Raw genomic sequence first — 21167 nt, forward strand, 5'->3', positions numbered from 1 at the left:
TTCCTAAGTTAGTACTGCAGTCATATGTGGTAAACGATGACTGACAGTGTTTCATTAAAATGAGGCAGCCACTCTTCATGCTGAATAAGGTCTTTAATGGATAGGAGAAATGTTGCTCAGCGTGTTTTTTTGGTTTGATCACCAATCTCATGCATAGTATTAATTATCTGAAACAAAGCAACTTAACTATTAAATAACCTCAACAATTTAAACAGGAAAATGGTTGGAACAAAAGAATAACTTCTGCTTACGGGTAAGTACAGTATTGCATTATTTCACTTCATGGAATGAAATACAATCTCTTGGGCTTTTGAGCTGCTGAAGATATTGACAGCCATCACAAAAACAGTGTCTTTGTAAAACAAAGTGATTCTGCGCTGAATTTTTGTTTGTTGTTCTGCTTACAGTTTTACTATAGTACAAAGATTATTTTTCACGTGCTGGTACAGCAGAAATAGAAGGGGTATATTTGCATGTTTATGATAATTTTGGATGATAAATCGTTCTAGCTCCTAATCATTAGATTCAATTTTCAAGTCTGTTTTTGTTTGTATATTCAAATGATTTCATGTTCTTTTTGAAATGTATAAACATGAAGCTGTAATTGATACCACATAATTTTTTTACAAGAAAAATTAATGAGTTTTCCCTCAGTCTTGCAACAGATCGTTTTACAGTGTGATCATTAGTTACTGCCAGCACCGTGACAGCCTCTAAAACAAAGCTTAGGCTATGTTTAACCTTCTTGCTGAACTTTCTTACCACGAAAGCACTGTAATGTATGAAGAGGCGTAAAATTCTGAAATAATGTTTGAACCATTCCAGATTCCGTCTTGCTGTCTATGCACTGCAAGGTCCCTTGTTAAAATACAACATTCCTACATAGAGTACAGTGGATACAGTCATCGTGAATTACAGGAATGCTGACATGGAACATTTAAAGTGATGGACCTCAAAGAACTGCCTATTACTGCTCTAGTGCAAGACTTTGTGGCCGATAACTGCTTAGCGGCAGTCAAAAAAAGCAAGTGAAACATTAGAAGCTGTTAAGAAAGTAGCAGAACAAAAGAACAAACATCGCTGCACCATTGTTTAAATCCATGATTTTACCACTTTTGGAATACTATGGAAGGGAGAAGAGCACAAATCATCTAAGATATGGAATAACATCTGTATGAAGAAGATTGAATAGGTTTTTATTGCTTTTTTTTTTTTTTTCTAGCCTGGAAGAGAGGGATTAAGTTCGAAGCTGTGAAGTTATATGGAAGAACCAGAGCCTGTGGAAGTAGGAGTCAAATTCAGAAGGAGATTCTTATTGCAAGAGGGAAGATCTGCTGAACGTTCTTTCCAGACGACTTACTGGGTGCAAGGAGTTTACCTGAATTCAAGGTGAGTATCAAATAAGTCCTTATATGTGAGATTGGACTAATGAGAAAACATGAGTTTGGAGTCTGACACTACAAGAGCATATCCAGAGAAGTGCAGTGAACCTAGTGAGGGGTCTGGAGCACAGGTCTTGTGAGGAGCAGCTGAGAGCAGGGGGTTTGTTTAGTCTGGAGGAGGTTCAGGAGAGACATTATAGCTCTTTCTAGCTCTCTGAAGGGAGATTGTGATGAGGTGGGAGTCAGCCTCTCTTCTCTTGTAATTAGCAGTAGGACTAGAGGGGATGGCCTCAAGTTGTGCCAGGGAGGTTCAGGTTGAATATTAGGAAAGATTTCTTCTCAGAAAGAGTGTTCAGACACTGGAATGGGCTGTCCAGGGAGGTGCTTGAGTTCACTGCCCCTGGAAGTGTTCAAGAGACATGTAGGTTTGTACTAAGGGACGTGGTTTAGTGGGGAAATATTGGTGGTAGTTGGTCTAGAAGATATTGAAAGTCTTTTCCAACCTTGGAATACCTGTGATTCTATACTGTGCTAATGAAATACTCAAAGCTGAAAATAATTTGTGAGTGTCAAGTTGTAAGAGGGAAGTGTTACACCAGCTATCTGGATCAGTGTCTGCAGACAGGCACCTTCCACCAAGCCTCCAGTGCATTACTGTTCTTCCTTCAAAGGAAGGATCAGAAAACCAAAGCCTCTACTTACTAGCTGGTTGCAACTTCCTCTTCAGTCTCTAAAGCTTTCCCTTACACTTGAAAGTGGATTTTTATCTCTGGCCTCATCAAGTTATGGCTATGCAGCTCCCTGCCATTTTTCTGGCTTCTTAACCCTCTTTTCTCAAGCCTTTCAGTTTCCTGACCCCATGTTGTTTAGATATCTGTTCCCCTACAAAAAAAAAAAATAATAATAATTTAAGTGTAGACAATGAGATATGATGTGTTCTTCTGCAGGCCTCTTCCCAGGCAAATATTTCTCTCTCCTATTTTATCAAAACACAGTTTTATTCCTTCTCACCACAGTTATCAGAGTGGGAACGGAACTCATTTAACAGATAACTGTGATACAGAATGGAACATCATTTTTGATGTATACAAAACTTTTGTCAGATTAAAATCCATGCACTTTGAGGCCCTCATTAACTGGTACAGATTACCTTGCATGTATTACTTACTGTTATCATTTATGACTGCAATAATCCTTCCCACATCTACAAACTCTTCCGGAAGTTATTTTTTATTTCCATTACAATAGGATGAGTTAGGCCTTTCTTTCTGCTGATGCTTGTAAGAAATTTCCAAGCCACTCTTTATTAAACAGGGAAGTATACTGCAGGCTGGTAATGTTTCCTGAGCTGGCTAACTAATTGTTTTCTACGTGATACATTACACAGCTCTTGTTTTTCCTGGAGGAGTATTACTGTAGTTTCTGTGGTTTCCTACTGAAGCATAAAGCAATTTCTAATGGTTTGTATAAAAACAGAGACCAGGCTGTTGTAACCATATGTTATTGCTTTCTGTGAGATTTTTTTAATTGTTATGTCAGAAGCCATCAATAGTTTTTCTAAGATGGTGAACAGAGAATGAGGTTTTAGGAGAAAATGTGAATTTCTCTTCTGTTTGGGTCTGTCGTTTCTTCTGGCATCCAGCACCTTTGAAACCAGTGGGACAGAACTTATTACAAATGTCTTTGGTTTTAAATGCTCTCCTAGATAAACTGGATGTCTGCTTGGGTTTAATGACAGAGGATTAAGGGAAACTTTATTTTTTGATGAATATTTTTCCAGCTGTCACTGCCATGCCACACAGAGTAATGCTCTGTTGTCAAGGATCTTCTGCCATTGTGTGGCTGTGCCGTGTGACCTGAAAGCAGGAGGCACGCAGGGGAAACTGACAAAATTAAGAACCTAAGATTTATTATTAAGGATTGTATTTATTACACAATATTATATAATTATGTTATTACAATGTTACCACGCAAAACAAAGTTACATTCTTGGATAGGGCTTGCCTGACGCGGGTAATGCAATACAGGAGCCCAAACTAAAAAGTGCTGCGTTGAGAAACTAACCCGAGTTCATACTTTTCTCTACAGAGCGACAGTTTGGGTAAGTTTCCAACCTTATATCTTACGGACGAGCTTCGCGCTAGTCCCTCGGTAAGGTTAATAACACGGGTGAAAATAAGCAGTCCCCTCCTTTACTTTACTTCACGTTCCTCCAGGAGGGAGGCTTCGGCACGGCGCTGTCCCTGCAGCCCCGAGCTCCCCGAGGCCGCCTCAGCGCACCGCCCGCCCCGCGAGGGGGAGGCAGCCGCGGGCTGCAGGTGCGGCCCGCCCTAGGCGCGGCCCTCCCGCAGGTACTAATCGCCGCCCTGCCCCGCCGCCCGCCCGCATTCGCCGCCCCGCTGCGCCTCGAGCCGCCGCTCCCCGAGCGCGGCCCGCGCGGCCGAGATGCTGGGGGGCCAGCAGCAGGTGCAGCCCCTCGCGCTGCCCCCGCACCTCCAGCAGCAGCAGCACTACTACCGGCGCCAGCAGCACTACAGCACGCTGCCCGTCGCCCGCCGGCCCTGCCGCGAGCCGCCGCCGTGCCCCGAGCCGCCGCCGTGCCCCGAGCCGCCGCCGTGCCGCGAGCCGCCCGCCCGCCCGGAGCCGCCGCTCCCGCCGCCCTGCTTCGAGCCGCCGGTCCCGCAGCGCCAGGAGGGCGGCCCGGCTTTCGACCGGGTGCGGACCTACGGTCCCGGCTGCCGGCGGGTGGGCGCGTCCTGTTCGTCCCGCGCCGCCTCGCCGCTGGAGCGCTCGCACGGCCACCAGCAGCTCAGCGCCGGCTGCCAGCCGCCGCCGCAGGTACGGGAGGGGCGCGCGGCCCCCGGTGCCGCCGAGCGGGCTCGGGTGGCGGCTGCCATCCGCGCGGAGCGGGGCCGAGCGCCTCGGAGCCGCCCCTCAGCCGTGTCCTTCGCTTCCGCGGCGGTGCCGGGAGGCGCGGCTTCTACGAGCGGGGAGAGGCAGCTGCGGGGTCCGTAGCCTCCAGATACGCTCGGCCTTGCCGCCGGAGCTCCCTTAAGAAACGCGCGCCTCGGAGGACTGCCTCGGGGCCCGCCTGGCCCGCAGCGGGAGCGGCACCGAGGGCTGCTGGGGCGGGAGGAGCGGGCGGGCGGCGCCTGCAAGTAACGCGCTTTAGCCCCGGTACGCTTCCCTTTACGTTCTTTTTTTCGTTTGCATCAGTTTCGCATTTGGTTCATGTTTGGTAACTCCAATTTACTAAAAAAAAAAAAAAAAAAAAAAAAAAAAAAAAAAAAAAAAAAAAAACACAAAACCCCACAAACTTCCAGGTAACTTTTTCTGCTGTACCCATTTTGCCCATTCCGTCAGCAGAGCGGTGCCCCGCCGTGACGCCCGGTGCGGGCTCTGGGCCTCTCCCGCCCACAGCCGTCCCGCACACCGCCGCCCCCCGCCCGGCCCGCAGCGCCCTGCGGAGAACGGCTGCCACCCCTGCGGGGCACGGCGGCCCTGGGAGCCGGGGAGCGCCGCGCTGACAGCGCTGCGGGTGGGACGCGGTGTTCTGGGCTGCGCGGTGCGGGTTGTCTTCGAGTTAAGGTAACGTTCATCAGAGCGTTACCTGCGGAGTGCCGGGCTTCCTGTGCTGGGATGGGCGCACCAACGTCTGATTGCAGACTCAAGTGCTGTCTCTGAGCTATGAAGTGTGTTTAATTTTCAACATCTGTTACGGTCTCTGAGTCCATTAAGTCGTGCTGAGAAAAATGTTTTCTTGCTGAAGTGTTTTGCTAGACTAGACTTTAAAGACGAAAGAGGGTGTAGCTCAGATTGGGTTTTATGTGGGTAGCAGTTGTAATGGCAGAGGGGGCAGATGGCTAATAAAGGTTATTAGGAAATTACTCAGGAAGAGAAGGGTGACGAGGAAGCCCGCTGGGAGCAGGCGGCAGCTGTGTGCCTGGTGCAGACTGCAGCTGAGGAGAAGTTTGGGGGGAAAACGTTTGGTAAAGAGCTGTGGCCAGAAGAGCACTTCTGTGGTGGATTCTGTTGTCCTTTGAGCAGATCCTGTGTAGCCACATGAACAAAATAGCATAGCATCGCATGCCTCCTGCAGATATTATAACTCAACTCTCAAATCACAGCAGCAGCCTAAAGCTGGAGTTTAATCTTCTTATCACTGATAAGCAAAGGGGTTTTCTTTGAGCAATATTTAATTTGCTTTTGGAGAGCTTTTGTAGATTGATTTTATCATCACTATTGATACCCTGTCACAGCATTCAGCCTTACGGTTGGCATCCCCTGTTCAGTTTATGTCAGCTGCTAATATGCCAGAGGGGGAGGGAGAAGTAACATGCATAAAGTGTGTGGTAGTGCTTTTTGTGGTCACAGAGTGTTCAGGATTCAGTTTTCTTCCCAATTTTTGGGATCTGACTTTGCTTTATCCTTGATGCAGAAGCCGAGTGCTACTCCCAGCCGTGGCAGGTTTCATTTGGAATGATTGAAGGCAAATTTGCTCTCATCTGCCTGAACTAAATGGAGAATAGTGCTCAGCATAAATTTTCTTGGTGTGAGGTGTCTGTTTTCGGTGTAGGTAGGAGTAGAACTCCCAAAGCATTTGCAATAGTCCACTCGTGAGAAACTCTGTGAGGTTTCCATGGTCAGCTTAGTGCTGCAGCATGGAGGGCTCTCACCTCCCGTTGTGAGGATGGTGCTGTATTACTGTGGTGTCAGCTAAGTTGTAGGATTTCTCTGTATTCATTGCAACGATCCCCAGAGGTGGCCTCCCTCTTTTAGCTGACAGATGTAATTCTGAAGTTCTGATTAGATGGCCAGGTTGTTTGTAATTAATGAGACAGTATGCTACGTAGTAAAGGTTTGGCGTTGGTGGAATTCTGACTGTAATCACAAGTTTGTCAGAAGCTGAAGGGAAACTTGTTGGATATGAAGGTCAGTGTAATGATAGCTTTTTCCCCTAAAATTTGCACACAGTGATTGGATAAATCTATCAAAGACCTATTTTAAGATCTTAAAATTGTAAAGACAAGCAGCTGCCACTGTGAAAGAGCTGATGTTTGCCTTTTGAAGTTACCCTTGTAAATACAGACCCAGAACTGCAGTCCCATCCTTACAAATCCCAGACCCCATCCATACACTGGGATCCATGCCAGCACTGGGCTCTCCTGCCAGCGCTCACCTTCCTCCTCCTGTTACAGGGTGTCCCACCTCTGAGCACTGTAGGAAACCCAGGAGAGGCTTAAGGAGAAGAACCCCAGATGTACCCTTGGGGACAGCAGAGGTCTGCGGCAGCCTGGGGCGGTGTCCCAGCGAGCTGGGCTGGGGCTGGCACTGGGCTGCAGCGTTCCTGGGGCTGGGGTTCCCTCCCGGCTGGCGCAGGCTGGGCCTGTTGGGCTGGTCTGGGAGGGGAGCAGGCACAGCCCTTCTGCCGCGGGGCGAGGGAAGCGTGTCTGCATCCGAGCATGCCAGAAGGGAGAGTTGGGTGCCTTACAAATAGGTGTCGTTTTATCCAGACAAACCTAGGTTCTGTATATTATTCTGTGTGTGATTTATACCATCCTTTTGAATACTATCAGATTAAAAATGTATTCTAACTTAAAATTTGCTAGTCTTCTGATTTCTGAATTTATTGCTCTGAGAGCACATAAGCACCTAGGTACAGTAATTTACAAGTTATCCTTCCTGAAATAGATAGCGTGAGTTACATATTCCAAAGTCCTGTGGCAGTGGCATTTACATCAGGCAGGTTTGTACAGCTTTACACTACATTGAAAATGTGCCCTTTCATTTCGTAGACAATGCTCATCTTGTTTTCATGTGCCACACCACGGTAGCCAAGGCTGAAAAAGAACAAGCATCTATTTCCCTTTGATGTCAGTTGTGCTGCTGTGGGTGCTCCTGTTGGAAGAGGAGACTGGGCTGTGCAAGGCGCACAGCAGGACTCCTGGTTCCTTGCCGAAGTGTTCTGGTTAACGTGTGCATTTGTCTGCTCAGTATTTTACTTTTCATTTTGGTTTTTCATGTGTCAGTGAGATGTAGAACTGGGGCCATGTGCTCCCTGCTCCCTCGTAGTCTTGTTGCAGTGTCAGGCTGTGATTCAGAGCTGTGCTGATTTCAGGGAGCTTTGTCCTGCGCTGCCTTGCTGCAGCCGTACCCCAGGGAGTAGGAGAGGAGCGAGAGGGTGAGGAGCAGAAACTGTTGGGTAACGTGAAAGCCCAGCACAGGCAATGCAGAAGGAATTTATTCGCCACTTCCTACTGGCAGGCAGGTGGTGTTCAACCACCTCCAGAAAAGCAGGGCTTCACATATAGTGGTTTCTTGGTCAAACAAATGCCATTGCTCCAAACGTACCCCCTTTCTCTTCCCTCCTGCCAGTTCTTGCTGCTGAGCACGATGCCATGTGGAATGGAATGTCCCTTTGGCCAGTTTGGGTCAGCTGTGCTGCCAGGGCAGTGCAAGGAACTGAAATGTCCTTGGCTCTGTGCAAGCACTGCTCAGCAGCAGTGTGTCATCGTCACTGTTTTCATCAAAAATCCAAAACATGGCATCATATGAGCTTCTGCAGGCAACTTTATCCCAGCCAAATCCATGATAGCCCTGAAGGCCTAACTCAGGTACACGGATTGTGGGAGGAGGAGGGAGCAGCTTTCCAAGTTTTCTGCACCAGTTATCATTTTGGATTTCCTAATTACTGTGATTGGTGCTGAAACAATTTCTTCTCTACTTTGATTTCTCTTCCCTGGTGATGTTATGATTCACTCTTGGGAGATTTGGAAAACTGCTTCAGGCTTCCTAAACTTATGCAACAGTTGACAACTGGGAATTTGACCTACTTTGGAGTTGCTCTTAAGAACGTCTTTGAGGCTCAACTAAAGCAATGTATATTTTCCAAGCCCACAGGTTAAGGGAATAAATGATTTGTTAGGAAAATTGAAAGTCTGCACTGTGAGGAGAAATAAACAGCATGTTGTAGACTAACAAATTGCCTAGTGCAATTCATGGGAATTTTTCTCACTTGGATAAACAACTGGACATGGAGATTTCAAGCAGAATGCATCAACTGTTCTCTTGTTGGTCTGCAGGATGGAGTAGACAGTGCAGGTGGAGAAAAAATATGTAGTAAAAAAGGAAAAAAACTGCTGTGGATTTCTGCAATTTAAAGAAGCGTATTTGTTTTTTCTTCAAGAGTGAGCAAATGTTCTTTGTGAGCATCTTGGTAGGTGTTAATTACAGTGTTTCATGCCACTTTTCGAAGTAACTGCACTCGCTGGTTCATGGGATAGTGGTTCACTGCATAGTGGGATCTGGTTTGTTGGCACTTCCTGGATCCCTTTTATTTTGGTGATTAAGCTAAGTACACGTTTTCTTCCCATGGTGAAGCAAGAAGTTTTTTTAGCAGTACATCACATTTGCACGAGCTGACATTCTTATGTGACATGTAAGGCTGCAGGTTAAAGACAGTGTTACATGGAATAGAGATGAGATCCTTGAAGTGCCGGTCCAGCATGTTAGCTTTCATTTGTATCCTGTTCTTCTGGCATTTACAGAAAATAAGGACCGATTTCCTCTAACTTATAAATAGGGGATTGAAGGAAAAAAAAAAAAACAACAAACTTCTGAGAATCCAGACTGTGGCATAGTGTGCATGGGTTATTTCCTGTTGGGTGGAATAGCCATAGCTTTAAAACTTTGCTAAGAAATATTAGCCAACAGATCTCGGTATGTTTATAGCTGATGATTCAGATTAATAAGGAAGTGTATGTAAGGCTGAATTCTGAGCATAAAAGATTTTAAAGTACAATCATCACTGAATCTTTATTTTCTTCCTTGCAGGGCACTGTTCGAAGGATTATCATAGAGAATCCTGAGCAGGTAGGAAAACTGTTTGCTGCTGGACTCTATGTACCTCTTCCTTCCTGAATTGCCCCAGCTTGGAAAGGTGCTTCCTTCCCTTTGTAAAGCCACACTGAATATTTTGGAATCACAAGGCCCATACCTCTGGGAGAGAGGAAACTATCAGGAACTGAAAGCACTACAGAATTGCCTCAGCTCTCGGCATTAAGTCTCCATCAGTATGTTTCAATTATATGGTTAGCAGAAAATTTCTGCTTATTTTGGATGTTATTATGGTGGAAGCACAGTTGCTTTGTTTCCAAATGGAGAAGATCAATTTAAAAAACAATAGTTCATAAAGTGACAGAGGAATTTGTAGAGATTTAAAGAAAGCTCTTTGAAAAACCTTCTGCCTTTTTGTTAATTCTTTGTGGCAAACTCCTGAGTGGAATTAGATGTTCATGTCTGGATGTTATGGGTAGAAGTCGTGAAGGTAGAGTGCTTAACAACTGTCTCCTTCCAAGAAGTTGTAAGCAGCCCACCAGGCAGTCTGTCATGACAAGCTGTATGCATTTAACCTGAGCTCGGGGAACAGTGCGGCTGAAAGATGCAGCAACTACACCAGCAGCTCTGTCTTCATATTCCTGACACACCAAACAATTTCAAAAGCAGTCTGATAAGTACTGTATTTGGCTCTGTTCTCTCAGAGCTCTGCAGGCCTATCCGAACTGGTCACTGGTTTCTCAGTGGTGCCTGGGTGAACATTTAAAGTGAACAAATTTCATAGCTCCAGGAACTCTAGCTAATGTGACGTAATGTCCACCTTTGGCACACAGCCTGCTCATTTTTTCTGCCTAGCAGGATTCTGCAGTGAGAGAAAACAGTGCATTTGGCATTATACCATGGGGGAGTGAAGGGAAATAGAGATGCAAGATGAGAATCTGTGTACATGCTGTGTGGATACTGCAAAAGAATAAATCCGAGTTCAAGAGGATGAAATGAATGCACACTTAAATATTGGTAACTCCAAAAAAAACTTATCTTCAAGTGCCACTCTGAATCACAAAAGAAAGTCATCATTGTTTAGTTAAAGTTGTACTAACTCTGAATTTGCTGCCAACGTTTTTGAGTGCTTTTTATTAAAATCTGTTACAGGAGCCATTATCCCCATTTCTTAGAGGGGGGAATTTCTGTCCTGGAAATAATGTCATCTATGAAAAGACAATAAGAAAATATGAACTATTAAATCCCCATCAAGTAAGTTGGTTATTTCTGTTATCTATTGCAAAAGAAGATTCTGTCAATACAAGTAGTGTTTGTTGTGCTTTGAACTAATGCCAGCCAGAGAACTGCCTTGCTGAGGAAGAGAACACCCTCTCAAAGACTGGAACATAAACTAGTTTCCCGTTGGGTGGGTGGGTGATTTTGCCAACAGCATTTTCTTGGATTATAAAAACAGCATGAATGTGTCCCTGATATGGTGTACACTCTGATCCTGTAACTGCTGAAACATTTGTAGAGGAAAATGTCATCAGTTATTTCCTGGAAAATACATTTATATCAACTGAAATAACAAACGCTGAGTAACTCAACTGGAGCTCTTTAATCTGTAAAATACTTAATGGAACAGGATGTGTGTGTGTTTTAAATTAAATAATGGAGGTTCCTATTGCCTGAGTATGTTAAGTGGAACAATACAATAAAACATACAGCTCAATTAAGAAAAGTGTGTCTTTTGTGCTTTCATTTGCAGCAGCTAAAATGTGAGGAGTTGGTAAAATACAGTGTTGAAGTAGAATAGCATGAGGCAAACTCATATTCAAATAGTAATAAAAAGCAATTTTATTAACACTATTAAAATACCTGAAACAGTCTTTTGATGCCAAAACACCTTTCATTCATTTATGTATTTTTATTATGCTTTCATCTCACTAAGATGTGTTCAGCAACTTAAAAAAAATTCTCTCCTGTTTTTGTTTTAGGAGAAGCAGTACCAATTTTCCCACCAGTGTCAGATTCCACAGCTGTCTGATCAGTGCAGTGCCATCCAGCCCTGCCAGCAGCCCGAGCAGCCCCCAGTCACACAGCAGTGCCAGCAAACACAGACCAGCAGCCCATGTGAGGTGATACCCATCTCTGTGACTGATGACTGCAGAGGAAATACAGTGAGGAGGGTGACAGTTCAAACCTACGAACAGGTAAGAATCATTTGCTTCATGTTCTACTACTCACAGTATGTTTTTGTACATGAGTACAGAACTTTACAAATAGATTAAGTTACTGATTTCTGCTCTCAAAAGTCCACATTCAAAATCACAGCGTGGTAATTAAGCATTATGTACCTTCTGTAAGTATAAACAGCAAAGTGCTTAAGTGTATCCATCAAGTCTTGCTGCTTTGTTGTGGTGCTTTTTTCTTCCTTTATCTGGGAGTGCTGCTCATTGATTCAGTCAAGTTTCATCTGTCAGTACAACAAAGGCTGAGTAATACAAGACTTATGCTTCTTTCCAGTTTTAGTAAAATGTAGGTAAAAAATGCTTTATAAACTGGACATAGACCAATTCAGCACTGCTTTCTATCTGAACTGCTCAGTAGGGGTCTGAAATAACTTTATGTGGAAGTTGGTGTACAGTACTATTTTGGTTGGGGATACAAGTGTGGCAGTCCCTTCTCATGCATCTGTTGAACATACAGGTGGCAAGACTAACATACTGGGTGACCTCTGTATTGGTCTGTGGAAATTTTCCATAGGCAGAGTCCAATAAAACAACTTAGTTAAACTCAGTTTAGGCTGTTTTCACTTTTATTATTCATGTAAGTAAACATTTTATCTTCAGTTGGAGATGCTTCAACATTCTGTTGGGTTTAAAAAAAAAAAAAAAAAAAAGGAGCTGGCTTATGTAAGTGCCTTTCTGTAAATTCTCAGTGCTGTCCATTTGTATTCTGCCCACTACTACAAACATTAAAGATCATTAAAGGAGGTTTTACTAATTATCTATGCTTTCTGTATTAGAATAATGATGATAACATTGCTGAAAAAGATATTACTTAGCCTATTTCTTGTTGCTGTAAAGGAAGAATTTATTTCTGTATAGTTTACTGAAAACCAGAAGACATGGAACACACAATAGCTAGGAAAAGAATAAACAAATCACAGATTGATAAGAGTAAACAAAAAAATTCCATCATGTTAGTAGCATTTTCACATGCAGCTTTCTTCCCAAGGAAGGAATGGGTTATGATCATCTTGCTTGTTACTTCAATTACTCTCAGGAGAATAATGACCAGCTGGACTGCCGCTACTTTGGTGAGCTCCTTGCTGAACTGAACCGCAAGACCAACGACCTGTACAGCTGTTTACTACAGCATGTGGAAAAGATAGGAGGAAGGTATTGGCCTTATGTCTGTTACCTGACATTCTGATATTCCAGAAATCCTAGGAATGCACAGCTGGGAGCACAGATACAAGTTGATTCGAGTCTTGACAATGTCCTTATCCTTCCCTCACAATCAGCATTACTTTGATACTCCCCTCTCACTCTCACTTGGTGCTTTCAAAGTTCAGAGTGTAACTGCTCTGTAGCATGGGAATAGCGGGATTTAAACATCACAAAGAACACTGGCACTGCTAAGAAAACACCTGATGCATGTCAATAAACTTCACCTTAGTTCTGGGTAAAGACATCACCCCAGCCAATTAAGAACTGAGTTAACCAACCATCACTTGGACAACTGCCCAGAGAAACAGAGTTAGCCTGTGCTGACTGTGCTGTTAGTAATGCAGTCTCCTCACACAGTTGTACAAGGAGTAACATTTAACAACACACCGCCTGTCGCCTTACAGGGAGGCTAACGGTTCTTAATCTCCTGACGAACCTTCTTTGTTCTGCACCGCAAAGGCAGATAGTCTTTTTGTAGCTGTCAGAGAGGTCAAGTTCTGCAAAGTTTACGTTAATCAGCCCACTGCGTTTTGTCTGTTTTCCAGGAACCATGACATTGAATTTACGAGTCAGGTAAGCATCAGGCATGCTCTTACAAAGCTGTTCTCTAAAAGTCGCAGGAAGAATGGTGTGGATCTTGGAGCAAATGAGGCCAAGCGAGTTTAATTGAATGATGCTGATCTTTTGTTAGTTCATGATTTCTGCTTGTTAACAGCATTTAGAGACTGAAACCTACTGCTAGGTATGCATTTGCAAGTGTGATAATACTGAAAGAAAAGAACTTCAGTAATTTGCATTATTATTATTACTATTGCAGTACGAGTCAAATTTTGAGTCTTTCCTGTTACACCAGTAATGGTTTCATTGTAAGACAAACGTACAGAGATGCATATATTTTCAGTATGCATTTTTGCAAAGGATGTTTTATTCTCTTGCCAACAAAGCAGCTGCTTCACAACATGCACTGCTGTGCACTGCAGGAAGTAAAGAAAACTGCCTCTCACTGAGATGAGAGGAGCTTAAGTTGCCAGAATGACTTTCTAGATTTCCTGACTGCTCACTTGTGGGAATCCAGCCATAATGCATACAATCATCAGGACCTTTCTTCTTTTTAAAGTCGTTATGTTTGTGATAGAAATGTTTGTTTAGGATTAAATTACATGAAGCAATACCACTTAATGGCTGTCAGCATCTCCTGTAAAACTTTGGTCATCATTTATTTGTTGACAATCTTTTCATTATTTAAAAACATGAGATTTGCTCACAATCGTTAACTGCTGGGAGCTCTGTTTTAGAATTAAGTGCTATTTCTTAAGAGAGGATGGTTTTGAATGCTGCTTTTAAAATAAACGTTAAGCTTACTGTAGATTTAAATATATACTTCATTTATCACTTCATCTCAGTTTTTATATGCCACACTTTGGAAATTTTCTGGATATGCTCTAATCTATCTTCATTCTTATTTGCCTTGTGCTAAACATGTTTTTCATAGTAGAGCTGTGTAATTAATTAAGAAACCAGCCAAAATTCTTAATCAAGATGTCTCTTTCTTCATCCCTTTGCTTAGACTGAAGATATTGAAGAATTAATTCCCAAAGGACTGTCTGAGGCAACAAAGCAGCAAATTCGTTATCTCCTCCAGGTATGTAAATAACATGGAGGGGAAGTCTGTAGTAACTTGAAGTAGTAGAAGCTGCTGTACACAGACATACCAGGGAATTTGTACGTAACACTGCTATTCTGCTTTTTCTATTTATTCTCTTTAAAGGCTACGGAATCACACTGGTGGTTCAGGTGCCATGCAGCAGTTCATTTCACTGCTCACTTGTTTATTTTAAATTTTTACTGGAACTTCCTTGCAGTTTTTCTGGGACCCGTTTTGGCTTTTGGCAAGTAATGAATGAAAGAAACTGAATTTCAATCTTTTTATTTGTCTGTGTTGTATATTAATGCTTTACTCTAGACATTAAAGGCAAATAGTAGGTGTCTTACTGAGTGATGAATCAGGTATCAATTACTAATTACATATGCTGCCTCTCTCTAACTTGGGTTTTGCCTTTACAAACGGTCTGGCTAAAAACACTGCTAACTGCACTCACTGCCATGGCACACTTACAGTATCTGGTAATAGAACATATCACTTCTGGTTTGGGTCCATTTATAAATGGCTTTTGGCTTTTTTCTCATCATATTCCTTAGCTACTTAACAAACTCAATGCCTGTGTGTTACAAGGCAGTAATTCAAAAGGAACAAAGTGCCTAAAAAAGTCTTTTTAGAAGATGTGGGCATTTCAAAGAACAGTGAGTACAGTAGTTCTGGAAGTTATTTTCAGCTGTATAGCAGTTCTGTGCTTTTATATATAGTTAAGCATATTGTAAACAAAACTCACTAATTAGAATATATATTTTATTTTTTCTCCTCCTAGATGAGAGTGATATCGGATAAATCTTTGAGACTTGTGCTTTCCACTTTCAAAAACTTACGTGAAGAGCTCTGCCATTTACAGGATGACCTGGGGGTAAGTTGTATTTCTCAGTTCCCATGGCCTCATCCATTTGGTCCCTCTCAGTAAGAAGTCCATTATGATGAAATGTAACTTGTGAAGTCCAAGCTTAGTTGCTTTAATAAAGACGGATGGTTCATTCATTGACTTGCAAGATCTGAACAGTGAATGAGGTTAGACTTCTTCCTAGCAGTGGTTTTCAAGTGGTCAGTTTGTCAAAGCCTAAAAAAAAAAAAATTAAATCAAGAAAGGCTCTGTTTGAGTGGATTTAGACTTAGCTCTGCATTAGTATATACAATCTGTATGTATGTGCCAACATCGATGGAGATGTTTTGGAACTGTGTTTCTGTACATGCCCTGTCCGTGTTAGAAACACTGAGTCCTTACTTACCAGTGCTCTTGTAGGAAGCAAGAGTGCTCAACTCCTTTCCTGCCCTCATGTATCTTCCACACTAGAGGAAAGCTGCTGTCAGCTGGCACCTTTAACAACTCAGCAATCCTGAGTTATACAAGCATCACACTTTGTAAACTGGAGCTCTACAGCTCCAGATAGTTACTGTTAGGAAAGCAGATACATTTCTCATGGACAGCCCCAGTACTTGACATCGCTGGAAGCTTCAGAGCGTTCTCTTGTAAAATACAAAGCTTGAAGAAGAGAGAAGGGGTTTACCAGTCACCTCTGACATAAAATGGGTCTGTGCAGTGAAGTGCTCTTTGGATTTTTTTTCTTGAATTCTGTTTAGTAACTACACATAAAAAAGTCTTTCTGGGATACACTGAAAGAGCAGTTTCTGAGACCACTGCTTACCATGCAATATGAAGTCTCACGATGAGCATGGTACTGCTGTAATGAGCATATATGGGCTTTGTAGTTAAAGAAAAAAAAACTTTCAAGAAAACTGGGTATTTATCACTTAATACAAAGTACTTTGCACTTTGAACACACTTAGGACTAAGTTTACTGAAAAACTGCAGTTATTTGCAGCCAACATTTTTGTCTTACAGAAGCTAGAAACTGATAACGTCTTACTTAAGAAGGATTTGGCTTTTAAAGAATCTCAAGTAAAAGAATATGAAACTATGTTGTCTTCTCTGAGAGAGAATAATCGTCAGCAGCAGGTAAATCTAAGAATACAGTTTTCAGTATAATTACTATCAGCCATAAACTAGCTTCTGTGCTGGCTTCTGAGTGTTCCAAGTAATTACTGCCTGGCTATAATATACTGTGTGGTGATCCTGTTACTCCCCTAAGGAACACCATGCATTCATTCCACTCCTGTGCTTTCCAGCAAGGACTCAGAGATAGTGCTGCCAGGTGTCGGTCTCTGGAAGAACAGCTTCTTTCTCTTCAACTCAACGAAGGAGAAAAGGATTGTCAGTTAAAGGAACTGGAATACTCCAAGCGTGCCTTGGACCAAGAGATCCAGAGTCTTAAGCTACAGGTAATAATACCTTCACTTGCTCTTTGTTCAGCTGCTGTTATTCACAGATGCAGATGTCCTGGTGAAGAAAATAATATTAAAGAAATTCCTTTAAAATAAAAAATACTTTTTTTCCTTTAGATCTGCTCCAGTCCAACAATTCAGACTACCACAGATGAACTCTCCAGCCGTTATGTAGAGATGATCAATAACTTGAGAGAGGATAAAGACCGTGAGATCCGCAGTCTTAGGGTATGTTGATGAACCTGGTATATGTGCACTTGTCACCTTTTGTGACAGGAGGTATCAGGCTATTTTTTAATTAAGAAAAGATCTATAGGATGCTTTTTACGTATCTTTTGGTTCTGCAATTATTTTATACAGTACTAATGATAGCACTGAAACTCATAAAACTGTGACTTAAAAAAACCAAATTCCTTTGACGCTCGTGATTTTAACCAACAAAATATATACAGAGTTTACTGTATACTGTACACTTTATGTATACAGAAAGGTCACCTGCAGGGAGCGCCAAACACCAAACTAAACTGTTTCTCAACTTGTATTTCACAGTCTCAGTTGTGCCAATTCCAGCAAGATATATCAAGGCAAGAAGGGAACAACAGCGACTTGCAAATAAAGCTGCATGAACTGACAGCAGTGCTGGAGGAGAAAGATGTTTGTATTAAACAACAGCAAGAGGTAAAATAGTACAGTGCATTTCTTGTCTAAGAATATTCTGTGTTTGAGCCTTCACTTGCTTTGAAGGTAGCAATTTAACTAGGAAGTCACGTGTACCCTCCTGGTTCGGGAACTGGGGTTAGGATTATTATTATTATCATTCACTGAGCTAAAATCAATAATACTGTTTGTTACTCCACCACTTCTCTTGGAAGGACATGCATACTATTTCAGAGCATTCTTTGATAAGAATTTCAGCATGGATTCTGCTGTGACTTCAGTGAACCAGTACATCAGAAAGCATTATTTATTTTACTTGAATGTTCACTTCTGGTTTTCTCAGGAACTCTTCAGACTCAAGCATGAGAGAGCATCAAGCAGTCAGTCCCCTGGTGTAACAGCTATCATCACGAAGAAGTAATGTAGTTATTTATCTTTCTTAAAAATACATAATCTTCATTTTCCATTGCATAGCTTCTATTAACTATGTCCTTACCTCCTGAAAATGTCTTAATGCCAAATGTCTGTTCAACTTTTGCAAAAGGGAAGAGCTCCATCTAGTAAAACCTGTTTGGAAAGATTCAATCCTAAGCACTGTAATAGCAAATGGAGGGGTGGCCAACATGTTACAGACATTTAAATTGCAGTGTTAGCATTTTTGTTACTAGTAAGAATATGTGGAAATTGTTAACTGACAGGATTATGGGGCAACAAGATCAGAGATAGTGGTCTGGATACAGATACGCAGATTTTGGTTTGATAGTTTACAGCTGAGCAATTCTTTCCAATACAGGTACAGGAATCAGTATCCTATCCTGGGTCTTTTGTCGGATGACTACAAGGTTACATCACCTGTCAACAAGTCACAAACTATTGTAATTGAGAGGACTGGAGAGATATGGAAACATGTAAGTTCATCTAGGGATTCACTACTATGGAGTATTTAATTTTTCTTCAAAGACATTATGAGCCAAAACTGATGTCTGAGAAAAAGCAATAGCATTAATTTAGTCATGCTGCAAAAAGCAAGGCAATTGAGTCAAGTCAAGGAACTGCACTGTCTGGTGCAAGGAGGCAGTAATTGCTAGGTAGAGTACAAGTAAAACTGTGTTGTTATTTTCTGACCTTTAATTACCTGCAACAAAGGAAGTGGTGTTGCTCTAACAGTCTTTGCCCGGGTGCACGAGGCAGTCCTCCAGGCATCACTATCTGTAGTGAGGAGTTGAGAACTTCTTCAGTGCTCTACTCTCAGGTGAAAGGTACAGGTGGTGTGTTTTGGGTGCATGGTATTCCTCTGAATCATGAGTATTAATTACTCTACACTATTATTAAAACAGATTAAGCACCATGTTCCTGAAACTTACACAGAGACAGAGCAGTGACTAATCCAGGAAACACAGAAGAGTGGTGACTTCTTTTTAAAGAGTGACTTAAAGTTACAGAAGGTGGGACTGTAGAAGCTGTTTATGTTACAGGGCACAGGATAGTGTCAAATCTGAACACAAGGTGAAGACTTGAGAAAAATCAGCACGGCCAGCTCACAGCCAGTACAGAAACGTAAGAATAGCTTTCTGGGGGACACAACCAAGAAAAAGCAACTTAAGGCAACATGAGCAGCCTGAGTAGGCTGAAAGTAAAACATCTGGCAAGCAAGGAATTAACAAAGTAATAAACAATAGTAATAAAAAGCTAAAATCTCTTCCCAGCTTACTTGAAAAGTTAGTCATCGTTTCCATTTTTACAATGGAAAATATGAGTGTATGCTGCATTTAAAGAGATCGATATCACTGAATAAATAAGAACTATTAACTGGTTGCATTTTAAGTTTCCCAAGGTCTTTATTACTGGTGCAAGTTTCAGCTGAAACAAAATGACTTTGTTGCAAGATAAACTTGATAAATCCAGTTTAAGAAGTGCCAATTTCCTCCAAGCTTGAGAAATATTTTTTCTTCATTTATGTTTTGTCAACCGAATCTTTCTATCTGCATTCATTACTGAATAGCAATGCTGACTGATAGGTATCTGAACAGGGTACTGAAAGTAGCATGTGTGTGACAGTGCCTTTCAAGTAATAAGTATTTATTATGCTGACTCTTTTAGGATGTTCAAGTAGAAGTACTTCAATCTGAGTTACATTAGAGAAAAATTCTTCGGTAGAAACTCTGTAATGTCTGCTATTTAGGTGTCTGATAACTTCCTGTGCTTGCTGGTATTCATAAATATAAAAACAACCCCTCCCAATATTGTCTGCTCTTGTGATTACTGAAGACAGTGAATGATGCCAGTTCTGACCTCTGCCACTTCCTGGACAGAACTGTCTGCAGCTTAATGATATGACTGACTATTCCACAACTAGCTGCTGTAAGAGCTGACATGCATTGCACTTGTGAAGGGGAAAGCTCACTCAGACACTTAGAGACTGTTAGAGAAAATAAGTATACAGTTAACTGAAGCATTCTTTGTACAGCAGACAGTTCAGTGAGAATGCATATTACTTTGTAACAGGCTGCTTGTTTCTTTGCTTTCAGGAATGAAAGAAATCCCTCAGCCATCCAAGCTGGTTAAAGGAGTCTACAACAAATACCTAAAATTGCTTTCTTTTCTGCTTTTTTTTTTTTTTCTTTTTTTGCCTCAGTAGAAGGTTTGGTCTGATAGTGAGAGAAAGGCCAAGGAAGAAATTAAGAACAGGAAAGCATGAAGGCAATGCAAGACAGTATCTTGTCCTCATCGTAACAAACTGAGGTACCTGTGTCTGTGACTTGCTGCTAACATCTGTGCACAAAGTATTCGTACTGTTTCATGCACTTACTTTTCTCTAAGAAGAGAATGGTATGCCATGCTGGTGAGGACTTCAGTATTTCCTGATGTGCCTACCATCTGTTCTTCAGTCACTCTTTCAGCAATCTAAAAGACAAAAGTAGGAACTCTGAAACATTTTTGTTTCCTCTTGATAGCATTATCCGCGTTTTTTCTCTCCTATCTGCTTGTGATTGAGAAGTGAGAGTGATACAAATCTAAGTCACACACACAACACACACACACACACGGAATGGCTGGTTTCAGTACAGACAGAATCACAAATTGTCAATTCATCTACTGCAGCCTGTTCAAGATGAAGTAAAACCTGGTAAGAACTGTCACGGGGAATGTTACTTGCGTTACATCTGCCTGTCCAAAACTAAACCACAAAGGAAAATGACTTCATTTGTTCCAGATATACAAAACATAGCAATTGAATTAGCAAATGACTTGATTTGGGCTGCTGCCAATTCTGAAGAATGTTACTGACATCAGAATTAACGTATTTCAGGTACACCACTATAAGCCCCCAAACCAGCCACAACTATTTATTTTGCTGTGTTTGAAAACATCAAGATCTCATTATATTTTTATATAGAAAAACTTAGCTCATAGAGTATATTTTATTATCAGACCGACCTACTATTTACAGTTTTTTGCTCCATGCAAGACTATGGGAATTCTCTCATCTGATTTGCTACAAATAATTAAACTGCTTTGGTATAAATAATTATGTAGCTGTCTAACCAACACAGTGTGTTAGGTGAGCGGGAGAAGTACTAAAAGAAAATCATAGGCAAAAAGCTTTATGCAGTCAGAAGGTGCTAGCTGTGTATCACAGGGTTCTTGCTTTGCTCTTTCTCGTGGAATCATAGAATGTTTCTGCAGACACACACATACTGCTGTTCGCAAATAATATACAGCATAGACACTGTTTAATGGTGAAAGAACCCTGTTGGCAATATATGTTAAATAAATATAACTTTCTGAATCATGACTCTACTGGAAACAACTTCTATCTACCCAGTACTGGAGGGGGTTGTTTTAGGGGACGTGATGCTTTTCTGAGGCAACAGGTTTCTCTATACCAATCTTTACAAGTAAAGG

At 41.9% G+C, this 21167-nt stretch overlaps 1 protein-coding gene across 2 annotated transcripts; it reads left to right on the forward strand.

Annotated features, from left to right (window-relative positions):
* The first annotated feature begins 3730 nt into the window (after positions 1–3730).
* Positions 3731–21057, forward strand: POF1B (POF1B actin binding protein). Of its 2 annotated transcripts, none has more exons than XM_085230716.1 (15): positions 3731–4220; positions 9216–9254; positions 10371–10472; positions 11198–11413; positions 12489–12604; positions 13201–13228; positions 14223–14297; positions 15082–15174; positions 16165–16278; positions 16449–16601; positions 16722–16832; positions 17154–17282; positions 17605–17678; positions 18055–18169; positions 19790–21057. In XM_085230716.1, exons 1-15 carry the CDS (start codon positions 3828–3830, stop codon positions 19793–19795), a joined length of 1764 nt encoding a protein of 587 aa, XP_085086842.1. In that variant the 5' UTR covers positions 3731–3827; the 3' UTR covers positions 19796–21057. The 2 variants fall into 2 exon arrangements, with proteins under 2 accessions (XP_085086842.1, XP_085086843.1); XM_085230717.1 differs by lacking the exon at positions 19790–21057 and adding an exon at positions 18737–19746 and having other exon boundaries at positions 3779–4220.
* Positions 21058–21167: the final 110 nt, after the last annotated feature.

Source organism: Meleagris gallopavo, chromosome 9, assembly GCF_905368555.1.
Source record: "Meleagris gallopavo chromosome 9, MGAL_WU_HG_1.1, whole genome shotgun sequence".
Classification (NCBI taxonomy): Eukaryota; Metazoa; Chordata; class Aves; order Galliformes; family Phasianidae; genus Meleagris; species Meleagris gallopavo.